General features: G+C 49.3%; 1 protein-coding gene, 1 long non-coding RNA gene and 3 other non-coding genes across 10 annotated transcripts in view; 4 read left to right on the forward strand and 1 right to left on the reverse strand.

Annotated features, from left to right (window-relative positions):
• LOC129016763 (uncharacterized) lies at positions 1-6,879 on the forward strand. Its single transcript, XR_008494949.2, has 5 exons — positions 1-131; positions 646-734; positions 1,208-1,306; positions 3,548-3,662; positions 5,048-6,879. It is a non-coding gene; the product is annotated as an uncharacterized LOC129016763 (long non-coding RNA).
• LOC129018491 (small nucleolar RNA R38) lies at positions 1,054-1,131 on the forward strand. The gene has a single exon (XR_008495312.1). It is a non-coding gene; the product is annotated as a small nucleolar RNA R38 (small nucleolar RNA).
• On the forward strand, positions 3,366-3,449 carry LOC129018493 (small nucleolar RNA R38). The gene has a single exon (XR_008495314.1). It is a non-coding gene; the product is annotated as a small nucleolar RNA R38 (small nucleolar RNA).
• On the forward strand, positions 3,902-3,973 carry LOC129018492 (small nucleolar RNA R38). Its single transcript, XR_008495313.1, has one exon. It is a non-coding gene; the product is annotated as a small nucleolar RNA R38 (small nucleolar RNA).
• ST6GALNAC2 (ST6 N-acetylgalactosaminide alpha-2,6-sialyltransferase 2) overlaps positions 5,731-13,950 on the reverse strand; it is a 22,791-nt gene continuing 14,571 nt past the window's right edge. The window contains exons 6-9 of one of the 6 annotated variants that reach the window (XM_054456447.2): positions 12,494-12,597; positions 10,619-10,702; positions 9,324-9,423; positions 5,731-5,837 (exon numbers count right to left, since the gene is read on the reverse strand). In XM_054456447.2, the coding sequence (XP_054312422.2) occupies positions 5,757-5,837; positions 9,324-9,423; positions 10,619-10,702; positions 12,494-12,597 (369 nt within the window). In that variant the 3' untranslated portion in view covers positions 5,731-5,756. Of the gene's footprint in view, positions 5,838-7,230; positions 8,166-8,601; positions 8,730-9,323; positions 9,424-10,618; positions 11,491-12,493; positions 12,598-13,950 lie in introns of those variants that run through there. The other 5 variants (XR_008494947.2, XM_054456446.2, XM_054456449.2 and 2 more) reach the window with 5 other exon arrangements.

The following is a 13,950-nucleotide window of genomic DNA, read 5'->3' on the forward strand; positions in this document are numbered from 1 at the left end:
GAGATGGCCGAGAAGACTTGCGCGCAGGCGCGGTCTCGCGTTCTTTTCGCGGTCGGCCGCGTGGCTGGAAGTCATGGCTGCTCCCGTTGGTGTTGAGCACGGCGAGCAGCCTCAGGCCTTTAGTGATGATGGTAAGGCTGCCTGAGTGGGAAAACGGGGTCTGCCTTGACACGACACTAACACACTTGGCTTCCCTTCCTCAGAGACGAAGTGGTGACGATAAGCTCGGTTTCTCCCTCATAGGGTGGTTAGGAGGGTTAAAAGTACTGGATGAGAAAATGCTTTCCAAACGGCGAGAAAATGTTATTATGTGAAGGGAGAGAGCTCAAGCCCGTCCTCGGCGTCATAGGGCGGCTTCTGCGGGGGAGAGCGCCTAACAACCTGGGCAGCCCAGTGCGCCTCCACCGCGCGTGTGCTGAGCGTGCATGCCCAGGGGTCTTCGGTGCCCGCGCACGGGCAAACTGACGATGGTGGTTCTTAATTCAGCATCACGAGTGTTAACGTGTGAAGACGTGATTCCACTTGGAGTGCCTTGAGGACGGCCCCAATCGGTAGTTTATATTTAACTTTACAGATAGGAGTCAATAGGATTGTAAACGTCTGGAAAACCGTAGTTTTAACAACGAGCCTTTTTTCCTTCCCCAGAGGCCTTTCTTTGTTTGGCGTCTGCGGAGACGGTGAAAAGCAGAGCTCCAGGTTGAAGGATGAGAGTAACGGATGGAGCCCTAACATGAGTAAGTGGGTGCAGGCAGGGCCTGAGTGGTCACTAGAAATGAGACAGCACAGTTGGTCCCATCACATACATTCACCTCCTGCTTTATTCTGAAGTTCAAGTGTGAGAATACGTGTTGACATACAACCCAGCTATGGTAAGAAATTACTGAGAATTCAGAATGTTAATTATTTTAATGATAAAAATGGTCTTTGCCCGTGTAATTTGGGGCCACTAGGTGTCATTGTAACCAACGTGGATCCTCATTAGGGCATGCAGGGATGAAAGAGACGTGGCAAATGAATTTTGGATCGCTGGGATTTAGGAATCTTTGTTATTGGCTGAGCTGAGGATGATTTAAAGTTATCCCTGTCTGAAATGGTATCTTTTGTGAGGAGGTCTGACTTGCTGAGGCTCAGCTGTTTAATACACATCTGGAGAATAAACCTTAAGGTGGTTTGTGTTAGAATGAAGCCTGTTATCCTTCTCTTTTAGATTAAAGATGTTGGCTGTGGCCTTGAAAACAGTCATGTGAAAACTCATCACCTTAAGGTGTTAAGTGTAAGGATCTTCATGATGAAGGTTCTGTAAATGGTGAGATTTTTAGTTCTTTCATAGACTTGAATATGCTTATGGTCCCCTTTAAGTATTGGTTTGTTGGTTTTGGGGATGTGTTGGTCTTCCAGGGTTATGATTGCCCAGATAATGAAAGTAGTATGGAATTCCTTTTGATAGGGTCCTTGCCAAACACTCTCACAAAGAGTATTTTTTGTTTGTTTGTTTTGAGACAGAGTTTTGCTCTTGTTGTCCAGGCTGGAGTGCGATGGTGCGATCTTGGCTCAGCGCAACCTCTGCCTCCCGGGTTCAAGGTAGTCTCCTGCCTCAGCCTCCCAAGTAGCTGGGATTACAGGCATGCACCACCACGCCTAGCTAATTTTGTATTTTTAGTAGATACGGGGTTTCTCCATGTTGGTCAGGCTGGTCTTGAACTCCCGACCTCAGGTGATCCGCCCGCCTCAGCCTCGCAGAGTGCTGGGATTACAGGCGTGAGCCACTGCGCCCGGCCATAAATAGTATTTCTAATATCAACCCCATATGAGGTAAGTTTTTTTCCCCACTCTGCTGCTGAGTAAGTAAAATGAGGCATAGAGAGTTCTCTTGCCCAAAGTTATACAAGCAGTTACTGAGTTTGACTGGCGGTTCTGAACTGGGGAGGGATGGTGGTCCTGGCATCTGGTGAATGCTACTATTAATAAATACCCTGGCCTGGCCTGGATATTTATCTCATGCCTGTAATCCCAGCACTTTGGGAGGCCAAAGCAGGTGGATAACCTGAGGTCAGGAGTTCGAGTTCGAGACCAGCCTGGCCAACATAGTGAAACCTTGTCTCTACTAAAAATACAAAAATTAGCTGGGTGTGGTGGTGGGCAGCCTGTAATCCCAGCTACTTGGGAGACTAAGGCAGGAGAATCTCTTGAACCCAGGAGGCAGAGGTTGCAGTGAGCTGAGATCGCACCATTGTACTCCAGTCTAGGCGACGAGCAAAACTCTGTAAATAAATAAATAAATAAATAAATAAATATCCTACAATGCACACGACAGCCTGCATGAGGAATAATTGATCCACCCAGTATGTCAGTAGAGCTGAGGTTGAGAAACTCCTGTATACCACACATTAGGCTAACTAGAGATCTGAGCTCTAGTCTCAGCCTGTTTTCTCACCAGTCTTGTTTCTTCATTTGTGAAACAGGGTTAGTGATTTCCAAACTTGATTATTACATCAGAGCCACCTACAAAGTGTTAAAATATACACATTCTTGGGCCTCACCTCCAGGCATGGGTGAGAATGGCTCTGGAGTGGAGTCCAGGAATCATGTGGCCAGTCCAAGAGCAAATGGGTAGTAACTAGATCAGAGGTGTCAATCTTTTGGCTTCCCTGTGCCACATTGGAAGAAGAATTGTCTTGGGCCACACATAAAATATACTAACACTAATGATAGCCGATGAGCTAAAAAAAATCGAATGTTTTAAGAAAGTTTACACATTTGTGTTGGGCTGCATTCAAAGCCGTCCTGAGCCACATGCAGGCTGTGGGTTAGACAAGCTTGAAGTAGATGATCTGATCTGTTTTTAGTGCAAGGATTTTATTATAGTGAGATTTTAGTGCTGGCTATTTTTAAGTAGCTCTTGGGCAAATCTCTAATCCTCTGTCTTAAAAAACTGAAAGCCTGGAGGGCACGGTGGCTGATAACTGTAATCCCAGCACTTTGGGAGGCCGAGGCAGGTGGATCATCTGAGGTCGGGAGTTCGAGACCAGCCTGACCAACATGGAGAAACTCGGTCTCTACTAAAAATACAAAATTAGCCTGGCGTGGTGGCGAATGCTTGTAATCCCAACTTACTTGGGAGGCTGAGGCAGGAGAATCACTTGAACCCGGGAGGTGGAGGTTGCAGTGAGCCGAGATCGCGTCATTGCACTCCAGCCTGGGCAACAAGAGTGAAACTACTTTTCAAAAAAAAAAAAAAAAAAAACTGAAAGTCACATGCTTGCTCCACAAAGAGTTTGCGTGAGGGAAATGAACAATTTGATAAGAAAAAAATAGTTTGCGTGTGCTGTGGCTGTTAGTGCTATGGGCCAGCAGGTTGGCGGGAGCTGAGTCCGTGATGATGTCAAGTTATCCCTGTCTGAAGGCAAAGAAAGGCCTTTCTGTGTGGAATTTGAATATCTGAAACTCAGTTTCCCAAGTTTGCCTTACAGAAATTCTAAGCTACTTGAGAGTTATTCCGCGTGTATCTTCTTAAGTAGTTTTTTTCTTAATTTCTCTTCCTTCCCAGGTGCAGTCAGCCTCAATTTCCGAAGCCGGAAAAGGATCCTCTAGTAGCCACAGTGTGGCAGCTGCTCTGAACCAGGACCTGGACCCGGACCCAAAGTGCCATGTCTTCAATGCATGTAAGTAGACGAACTGGTAGACAGGCTTGGTTTGGTTTGGGAGAGTGGTAATCTTTTTTGCTTCCCCTGCTCTGGACTTAAAGCAATGGATGCCAAGGGGCAGGGAGACTTGAGTAGTGTTTTGTTGCTAGGTGTCTGCAATAAGAGACGAAACTGAACTGCCTTGCCGGAAACAAGTGAAATTATTGCTTTCCTGTTTGTAAGCTTTGTTTACATCTTTCATATCCCTAAGAAGTCCCACAAGCCTATGATGGTTAGTTATCCCTGTCTGAAAATCTGGACTGAGGGAAATAATCTATTCTGAGGCTTAAGGGTTTGGCCCCATGTTTTTTTGTTTGTTTGTTTGTTTTTTCCCTCAGCATATCCTGCTGAGAGCCCAGTCTAGAGCATCATTCCTCTAAAACGTGAAAAGCAAATGAGTGATTGTCCTGCTTTCTCTAGTCCTTTGATTATAGCTCTGAGGGTACAGGCTGTATGAGGTGGCAGAAATGCACAAGTACCCAGGATTTGATTTATGCCCTTATTGTGGAATGAAAGTGCTTACATATTTCAAGAAAATGAATGCGCTCTTAGAAACAGATTGGAATGTAGGATGTATGCCAGCTTGTGGCAATGAGAATGCTTAATGACTCTGACCTTGCCTCTGCTCCAGGGTCCTGACATTTAGGGGAAACCACGGCTGTTTGGTTTCTATGTGCTTTGTTAAGGACACCAGGGAGGTCTCCTAAGTTTGTAGCTTAGATCCTGTCTGAATGTCACCAGTGGCATGTGAGCAAGAAAGAAACCAAGTGGTGCTGGAGGGTGGGGTGCCCAGCTTTGTTCCCATTGGAATGCCAGGCTTGAAGTGCACACAGATTGCCTTTCTTTTCTGTTGAAATGGGAGGTGTGTGCAAACTCTTTGTATTTAAGGTTGTGTTTTTGCTGGACACCAAAGAAGCTGTATTCTGGGTGAGATTTAATAAGCCTAAAAACTGGCCCCAGTAGTTTACAGCCTGCAAGTAAGACAGTGAAAAGGGCAGCTTATCAAGTGGTTATTGTCTGCTGAGTGGACTTGACTACAGAACTCAAGTAAACCATAAGATTTGACTTGAAATGTTTATATTCAGAGGGAGTGCTTTCTGATAGTTGTTTACTGGCCTCTTACCAGAAACTGCTCCCTCAGAGGTACTGTCTCCTTAAAATGAGTCATCCTGGATCCCCACCAGCCTGCACCAAAATGATGTGATAGTGCCCCGTTACGCTCCCACAATGCGCACATGCCTGCTGGTGGTGAGAATGAGTGCTCTTAGACTGACTGCCTTTTTCTCTCAAATTAGTTGTTATATAGCATTCAGTTTTGAGTCAGTTCCTTGGCTGTTACTTCAAATTATTCTTCTGTTTTATAGGTTAGCTCCCAGTGATGCCAGATGGGATCAGCACAGCCCTGCCTCTGCTGCTAATTGTTCCTCTAAAGTAATCGCCATGCGTTCTTCGGGCTTCACCTTTAAAGGAATGAAGCGACTGAGATTATTCTGGAAAACCTTTTGGCAGTTAGTGAAATTAGAGTACAACTAAGAACATTTTCAGACCTCCACTGTGGATGACTGGGGTATAATCTCACAAATCGATGGGACTGCAGGGATTGTAAACTGAAATGAACATGATTATACTCTGTTGGAAGAGCCTAAGAGGAAACTGACGCCATGAGTTTCAGAGAGTAATGCTTAACCCCAGGTACACAGGATGCCGTCTTATGTTTTCTCTTTTTTAGTTACCCACTACATTGATTTTGTGATCTGCTAATGGGTTGCCACCCACAACCATTGCTTTAGCACTTTTACTTCAAATCAATGAAGGATTGATAAAAGTTCTCCTGGTGTCTCCGCAGAGTGGCTTCCAGGAACAGATCTTTGCATAGAATATCAGTGGTTTCCTTTTTTGTTTCAAATAGTGGTGAGAAAATACCCAGTGTTGACTCACCAAGGCAATCAGCTTCCTTTTTCCCTTTTTTTTTTTACATTTTATATTTTTGCTTTATTTTATTTTATTTTGTTTATTTTTTGAGACGGAGTTCCACTCTGTCGCCAGGCTGGAGTGAAGTGGTACAATCTTGGCTCACTGCAGCCTCCACCTCCCAGGTTCAAGCAATTCTCCTGGCTCAGCCTCCCAAGTGCTGGGACTACAGGCGCGTACCTTCTTTAGTAGAGACTGGGTTTCACCATGTTGGCCAGGATGGTCTCTATCTCCTGACCTCATGATCTGCCCGCCTCAGCCCCCCAAAGTGCTGGGATTACAGGCGTGAGCCATCACGCCTAGCCTTTTTTTTAAATTTATTTTAATTTAAATGTAAATCTTTTTCATTTTTTGGGGAGTTTTTTTTTTTTTTTTTTTTTTTTTTGAGACAGTCTTGCTCTGTCACCCAGGCTGGGAGTGCAGTGGCATGATCTCTGCAACCTCTACCTCCCAGGTTCAAGCAATTCTTGTGCCTCAGCCTCCCAACTAACTGGGACTACAGGTGCATGCCACCACACCTGGCTAATTTTTTATGTTTTAGTAGAGACAGGATTTCAACCATGTTGGCCAGGTTGGTCTCAAACTCCTGAGCTCAGGCAATCCACCTGCCTTGGCCTCCCAAAGTGATAGGATTACAGGTGTGAGCCACCACACCCAGCTATTTTTTCTTTTGTTTTTTAATTTTAAACTTGGGGGGGTCTCAATTTGTTACCCTGGCTGGTCTCGAACTCCCGGACTTAAGCGATCCTCTGGCTCCAAGCCCACTACCAGTCTCAGGTTTCTTTACTAAAAGATCACTACCTTTTTTTCTCTTATCTGCTGCCATGTGAGACGTGGCTTTCATTTCACCTTCCGCCATGATTGTGAGGCCTTCCCTGCCACGTAGAACTGTAAGTCCAATAAACCTCTTTTGTAAATTAAAAAAAAAAAGATCACTATATAAGATACTAGGATGGATTGTGACTGTTGAGGAGTACTTACATATCCTACATTTGACTACATTCTTTCCAAACCAAGTATTCTGTCCAAAGGAACATACTGCTATCATGGAGACCAAGGAGGGACTGTTTAAGGTTGCCAAGGTGAAGTGAGCTGAGAGGCTTTGTCCTTGTGCCAGCAACTCTGAAATCTCTCTTAATTCCTGCTGTCCAGGCAGCAGAATGCCATGGTTTCCCCAAGTAGGTAGCTGCTTTAGCAATTAAAGCCCAAATGTCTGTTCTGTTGATCAGAGGTCTCTGAATTTCTGAAGTGGTGTTTCGTTTCTGGTGACTGAGTTAATCCCCATCCCTCTTGTAAAGTGTGCTAATAGAATCCACCTTTGAAAGCTACAGAACCAGACCGTGCCCTAAATTGACCAACATAATTGATGTGCCTCAGGAAGTCTCTTGCCAGCTGTCCCTGTGAAGACGCCCCTCCTCCCCCCAGCTGCTGCCTTGCACACTGAAGCATCTCAGACAGTGCAAAGCCATGTAGTCCTCAAGACAGTAAATCCCAGGGCTTGGTTAAGTGCTGTGGGATAACTTGTTTGGATGAGATTTAACTTAAAACCACTTACAATAAAATTGGGAAACTACTGTCAGCTATGTTCAAATTTACTGATGCCATGATATGAGGATGAAGGTTTATTACCTGGTAACATCCTGTTGGTGACAAGGTGGTGATAGATCTCTAATGGGACTTCCCTCAGTGGCAGGCAGGCTGCCAAGCAACTAACCCCCATCAAGTGCCAGACCCTCCCAGTGTTCTGAGAGTCATCTCCATGCTAAACAGCCTGCGTTTTATATGATTTCTCTACCCAGCCAAAAAAAAAAAAAAAAGAAGTGGTCCATCATGTACGCAGTTATCTAGTCTTAAGTTATATTATGGCTTTTTTCTCCCACTTTATTATGTAGCAGAAGTAAGCCTATCATGTTCTTAGAAAGGCTCTTAAGAGGTGTCCTGGAGTCCTTGAATCACTTTAGCCTCTGGGTAGGATGTGCCACCAGGAGGATTTGGGCTGGAGCGTGTGTGTTTGCCTTTGACCTGGACTGCTGTTTAATCTTGCTGAACACTCCACCGACATTTCCTAAAGTTGCTCAGTGCAAATCCAGCAAAGCAGTCCATTTTTCCTTGGCCAAGATTGAGATGTATTGTTTTAGATACAGAAGAGTTCTTGGATGAGCCAAGGACAAGCTGGGGTGTCCTACATTGAACAGACCTCGATGATAATCGTGAATTCACCCCAGTGCCCTCTGTTGGCAAGAAGGGAAGGTGAAGATTGAAAAGTTAAGAAAAAAGCTTTTGGCCACTTGAGAGGATCAGGGCCGCAACTCTTGAAGAAGCAAAGGGCTCAGTGCCTTGGGGTCATCGCTGGTACAGCTGAAGGATGCCGGCCTTGTGCAGGTCCCTCCACAGGGCAGCTTCCAGGGACAGATCGTGGTTTGCATAGAATATCAATGGCTTCATTTTTCGTTCGAAATAGTGGTCGGAAAATTTCCAGTAGTTGCTGGTGATGAATCCATAGGCACTGACCTGGGCAAGGATAGTCATTGGATTGGTATTTGTTGAGCGTCTAGTGTGTACAGACACTTGGGTGAAGTGACATGAGTTTAGAAAGGTGTCCCCCTGCTGAGGAGAGGATAATGGTCTAGGGCTTATTCCCACTTAGCAAGTGGGGAGACGGATTCAGGGTTGACTCACTGTGTCCCCACTTGGCATAGCTGGTGATTGCCAGAGCTGGGTTTGGAGCTTGAGGGTGGAGGCAAAAGCCCATTACTACTCTCTCCCCATCCTAACTGGGGATTGCAGTCAAGACACTCCTGCATCAGAATAGGAAAAGGCCCAGTGTGGTGGCTCACGCCTGTAATCCCAGCACTGGAAAGCTGAGGTGGGAGGGTCACTTGAGCTTGGAAGTTCGAGACCAGCCTGGGCAACATGGTGAGACCCTGTCTCTACAAAAAGTAAAAAAAAAAAAAAAAAAAAAAAAAAAATGAGCCGGGCGTGGCAGTACATTCCTATGATCCCAGCTACTTGGAAAGCTGAGGTGGGAGGATCATCACACCACTGCACTTAAGCCTGGGCGACAGAGTTGAGACCCTGTTTCAAAAAAGAGGGGAAAGATTTAGGCCTGAGTCGTGTAGTGGCATTTGGCCTCCAGCTCTCCATACCAGCTTTAGCGTGGGTCACGGCCTCTCCTTGAAAGCTGCTGCTTGGCCCCTGCCTCCACGAGCTTCACATGGGTCATGTCCCATCAGGAATGACTCTTACGGTGATTTCAAAGTATTTGCGTGTGGGAGGCTAAACCTGTTGTCCCACCCCAGCTCTAGGATGTCTCCATAAAAGAATGTCCCTATTTGGCCCAGTGTGTTGAGGAGGTTGGCTTTCACAAGGGCAGTTTGATTATTTGAGCCTTAAATACCATATTGAGTGGCTGCCTTGGAGAAGAGTGAAAGAAGGAAGCCTGGGGCAGATGTCAGGAGCCAAGGAGAGGCTGGCTCAGGACCTGTCCTTCAAAGGCCCCTGGGTTGTGGGCAAGGAAGTGAGCAGCACCAGCAGCACTCTTGGAGCTGGGGATTCCACGAACAGAGGCCAAGAGTCCCAGCTCCGAGGTAAGGGATATCAGGGGATCCTGTTGGGTTCTGTTGTCCTGTGTTCTGCCGGCATGGGCTTCTGGAAGAGAAGGCCTCTTACCTGATCACAAGTATGCAAAGCTGTCAGCAGCATGAGAGCCCCGGTACTAGGCATATATAGGTCTCCAAAATTTGTGTTAATCAACTTTGATTTCAAGAACCTGGAAGCAAAAAGAGACGTTTCAGCTCACTAGCTTGATGGCTACATCATCACACTTCACAACTACACATTCAAATAGGTGGGAAAACTTCAAAAACTTAGGGCCTTCTACTCCAATCAGTTCTTTATTTGGTCCAAGTGGACTAAATACAAAGATCTTTGAGACCTTAGGTAAGGTGGGGGGTGAGACCTTAGGGGGTGGGGGGTGAGAAAGGAACCACAGGTAACTTTTGGCAACAGCCTGTTTTCACCCCAAGCTACTAAGTAACCACACTGCCAAGGGCATAGGTGGCCTGTTTATTTAGCCTGAGACTGCAGTTTCTCTCTACCCCACATCTTGATTAAGTAGGAATCACGTGTGAGGGACAGGGAGCTCAGACCCTGTGACTGGACCCACACAGTCCAAGAGTGAGGCCAGGGTGTGACCACGGGCTCTGCCCTCAGGCCCGAGTTCACATCGAGCTGTGCCAGGCCGATCACCTGACCTCTCAGAGCCTGTCTTCCTCTGTAGCACGGGACTAATTAGAGGGGCTTCATTTGCCTCCCCAGATCCACACACCCCTCTCCAACTGCTCCCTGCCCTGGGATTCAAGCCTCTAGTCCACAGCAGGGTTTCTCAGTCTCAGTGCTACTGACACTTGGGACCAGGTGCTGCTTGCGATGTTCAGCAGCATCCTTGGCCTCTACCCACTGGTGACACTTGCCCCCACCACCCTTGTGACAACCCCAAATGAGGACCGTATGCACATCCACATTGAGAGCCCCTGGCAGGAGGGAGGGGAGGGAGGGAGGGGGTTGAGGCTGGTCCCCGGGTTCCTCCCCGCACCTTGTGTTGGCTGTGTTTGGGCCTGAAGGTTCTCATGCCCTGCTGCTGACAGCCTCACTGCTGCTGTGCACCTTACGGCCCCCGACTCCCAGTCTGTGCCTTTGTGAGCAGTCCCTAGTAAATAAACCTCCTTGAGTTATCCTGAGTTTCCTGTCCATTTCCTGGTGACTGACATATCGCACTCCCTCTATCAAGGTGCTAAATAAAACGGTAAATGAAGTGACTGCTTCGCACGCAGCACTCAGGGACAGTGGAGCTCTGGTTGTCGGTCAGTGCGTGGGGCTCGTGCGAGGGCGCTGCCTGGATGTGGGGTGGGTGTGTAAAAGGGGGAAGGAAGGGGACGCTGTTCTTCAGGCACCCCACTCCGTACCTTTCTGTCAGGTAGCTGACGAAGTCCGGATGTAGCAGCTTGAATTTACTGGCAGAGGCTTCTGGTCCGAAATAGGTGTGCGGCCTAGAACCCACGATAGAAGTGGACAGAGCGCCCAGAGCCGTCGTATTGCAAGGCGGAGATGGAGGGGAGGGTCAGGGCGCCGGAGTAGCCGCGGTACCCTGAGCGGTAGGAGCGGGGCTGGGAGTAGTAGCGGGAGAAGGGGGTGTAGAAGGTGGCAGGCAGTACGGTGGGGACCACGTGCGGCTTCCCGCTCACCAGGACCTCCACAGGCGGGGTGTAGGAGAGAGAGGAGGGGGGCATGAAGAGACCTGGGGGAGTTGGGAAGGGGCAGTTAAACTGGGGGTGGTGGGGGGGTGGGGGAAGGAGAGGTAAGTAGAGTGAGTCAGGAGGGGGTGGGGGCTTCTGGGCAGGGCAGGGAGAGGGACAGGCAAAGCATGGGTTTTGGGGAAGTGGTGCTGTGGGGGGCTGGAAAAAGGGGGGCTCCTTCAGAAAGCGGGGCACATAGGGGGTGATATAGGATGGGATGTTCTGAATTGGCCCGATATAGGAAGATGAGGTGGCAGGGCTGTAGAAGGAGGACTTGGGGGGCACAGCGGGGGTTAGGGAAGGGTTTCGAGAGAGGGATTTGAAACCAGACTGGGAGGGAGATTTGGAGGTGGGTGGGGTGGGGGTTTGGGCAGCCCCGCGGGGCACGTGTTGGACCTGAGGACTGGGGTTCAGGGAGGAAGTCCGGGAAGAGGGCTGTGAGGCATTTGGGGTGTGAGGGTGGGAGGGGTGCCGGGAGGAAGAGCCCCGAGTGGGGGAGGGGGAAGGAGCTGAGCCTCCAGCGCTGTCGTGAGGCTGCTGGCCTGGAGGGGTGACGATGTTGTTGGAACGGGACTGGGAGGGAGACTGGGTAGGGGACGGATTAGGGGTGTGGGAAGGGGAGTTCATTGGTGTTGGGGAGGCTTAGGTCCACCTGATGTCTCTGAGGCAGCCCCCAAGGGCCCAAGCCCAGCGTGTCACAAAGCGCAGCTCAGGCCAGCAGTGGAATCAATTGTTGGGTAATCACCAAGGGGGGGCGGTGGGGTGGGCCTGGCTTTAGAGCCCTTAACCCATAAGGACCACTTGTAAAGCCGCTCTGTAGGGGGTGGGCAAGATGTCCTCAGCGAGACCCCCGAGATAGGAGGACTGGTTGTCTGGGCCACAGCAGTGGCATCGATTTTTAGGGACCTGATCTCAGGGACAAGAAATTGTCTCAGAACCCCGGGAGGAGGTTCAGATGAGGGTCAGGTCGTGGCTCGAGAGCTGGACCCAGGCCTGCTGTGCAGGAAGGTGGCAAAGAAGACAAAGGGCCCATTGTTTCTGCCTCTCAGGACGCTGGGCCTCGAGTCTGCTCTCCCATTTCACGGGCATGACCCTGGGAAGGATGCCCAGCAAGAGGAGTGGCCCAGACTGGCCCCAACTCTTGTTTCCAGCACAGTGTGCTCAATGGGACAGCAGACCCGGCCCAGTCCGTGACCCGGAGCTGCTGGCGGCTGGGCTGGGCAGGGAGAGTGCAACCTGAAGCCGAGGAGCCAGACCTGCTCACCCCATTCAGAAGAGCTGCCTCTCCCACCCCCAGCCCACTGCCCTCCGAGGGCTACTGGGAACCCGGAGGGTCACCTGGGCTTTCCAGGGGTAGACAAAAAGTAGAATTTCCCAGTGCTGAGTTATGTGAATAATTGGGGATGATTGAATTCTTAGGGTTTTTCTTGCTTCCCTTCATCCACCTCCTCTTACCCCATGATGGGCCCTGGGAGCAAAAAGGAGATGACCAGAGTGCCCCTTGCCCCTCTGCCACGCCCACACCACCACGGCCTGGCTGCTCACCTGTCCCCTTTATCTAGGCCCTCAGGGACAGGCACGCCCAGAATGGCCGATCTCAGCATCACGTAGTCGCGGATGTCTGAGGGGATGAAGATATACTGCAGGTCCTGTCAGAATAGAGACAATGAGCCCGGAGAGGAACCAGCCTATGTTTAGCTCCTCAGTGTGGACAGCCCTACACCCAACCTTGCCCCCTGAGCCGACTGGAGAATTTCCCTTAAAAACCTTTCATTCCCACCCAGAGGTGCTGTACTGGTTTCAATGTAGGTCCACAAATCCTCTAATGCTCCTTCAGGAGGTGGCACCCAATTGCCATCCCCTGGAGTATGGGCTGGACTTAGCGACTCATCCACAGGATTTTTCTGATAAAGAGGAAAGTGATGGTGTGTGGCTTAGAGACTAGGTCATAAAAGGCGCTGTGGCTTCCTTTACGTTCTGAGATCACTCACTCTGGATGAAGTTAGCTGCCATGTCCTGAGGACACTCAAATAGCCTACAGGGGGCCCAAGTGGCAAGGGCCTGTGAGACACCACCTTGATGTCAGCCCCAGTCAAGCTTTTGGGTCTCTCAGATGATGCAGTCCACCTGCACCTGAGCCAAAACCTCCCACTAAGCTCCCCCCAAATTCCTGACCCATTGAAACCACAAGATAGTCAATGTTTGTTGTTTAAAGCCACCAAGTTTTGAGGTCATTTGTTACACAGTAATAGATAACTCATACACGTACTGTGGCCACACTGAAACTAAGGCCGGGTGCGGTGGCTCACGCCTATAATCACAACACTTTGGGTGGCCGAGGCGGATGGATCATTTGAGGTCAGGAGTTCAAGACCAGCCTGGCCAACATGGTGAAACCCCATCTGAACTAAAAATACAAAAATTAGCCAGGTGTGGTGGTGCGTGCCTGTAATCCCAGTTTCTTGAGAGGCTGAGGCGGGAGAATCGCTTGAACCCAGGAGGCAGAGGTTGCAGTGAGCTGAGATCGCACCATTGCACTCCAGCCTGGGTGACAGAGTGAGACTCCATCTCAAAACAAAACAAAACAAAACAAAACAAAAGTCTAAAGCTGCTCTATTTTATTCCACTTCACAGAAGAGAGGTTCTAGTGTGAGGACTCAGTGTGGCGTAGACACTATGGTAGGACACTCCTTAAGCCCCTGGTCAGGGGCGGAAGCTTCTAGAAACCCAACTCAGCTTCCTCCGGCACCGCAGATCCCCTTTTCCTGGGATCCCCCTAACCCTGCATGTGGCACCCACAGCACCCGAGGAGGGAAGCTTTGAGTTACTGCCCTTGGGTGTGGGTGGAGGAACCTGGAGGCCAGCAGGTAGGGCCAGATGCTGGCTCCCATGCAGTGGCTGCCACCTGGGGCACGTCCCTCAGTGTCTCTGACCCTCAGTTTCCTACACAGGGCTATTGTGAGATTTCGAGAGGCCACACATCACTCTTCCAGGGGCCAGAG

Source organism: Pongo pygmaeus, chromosome 19 (assembly GCF_028885625.2).
Source record: "Pongo pygmaeus isolate AG05252 chromosome 19, NHGRI_mPonPyg2-v2.0_pri, whole genome shotgun sequence".
NCBI lineage: Eukaryota > Metazoa > Chordata > Mammalia > Primates > Hominidae > Pongo > Pongo pygmaeus.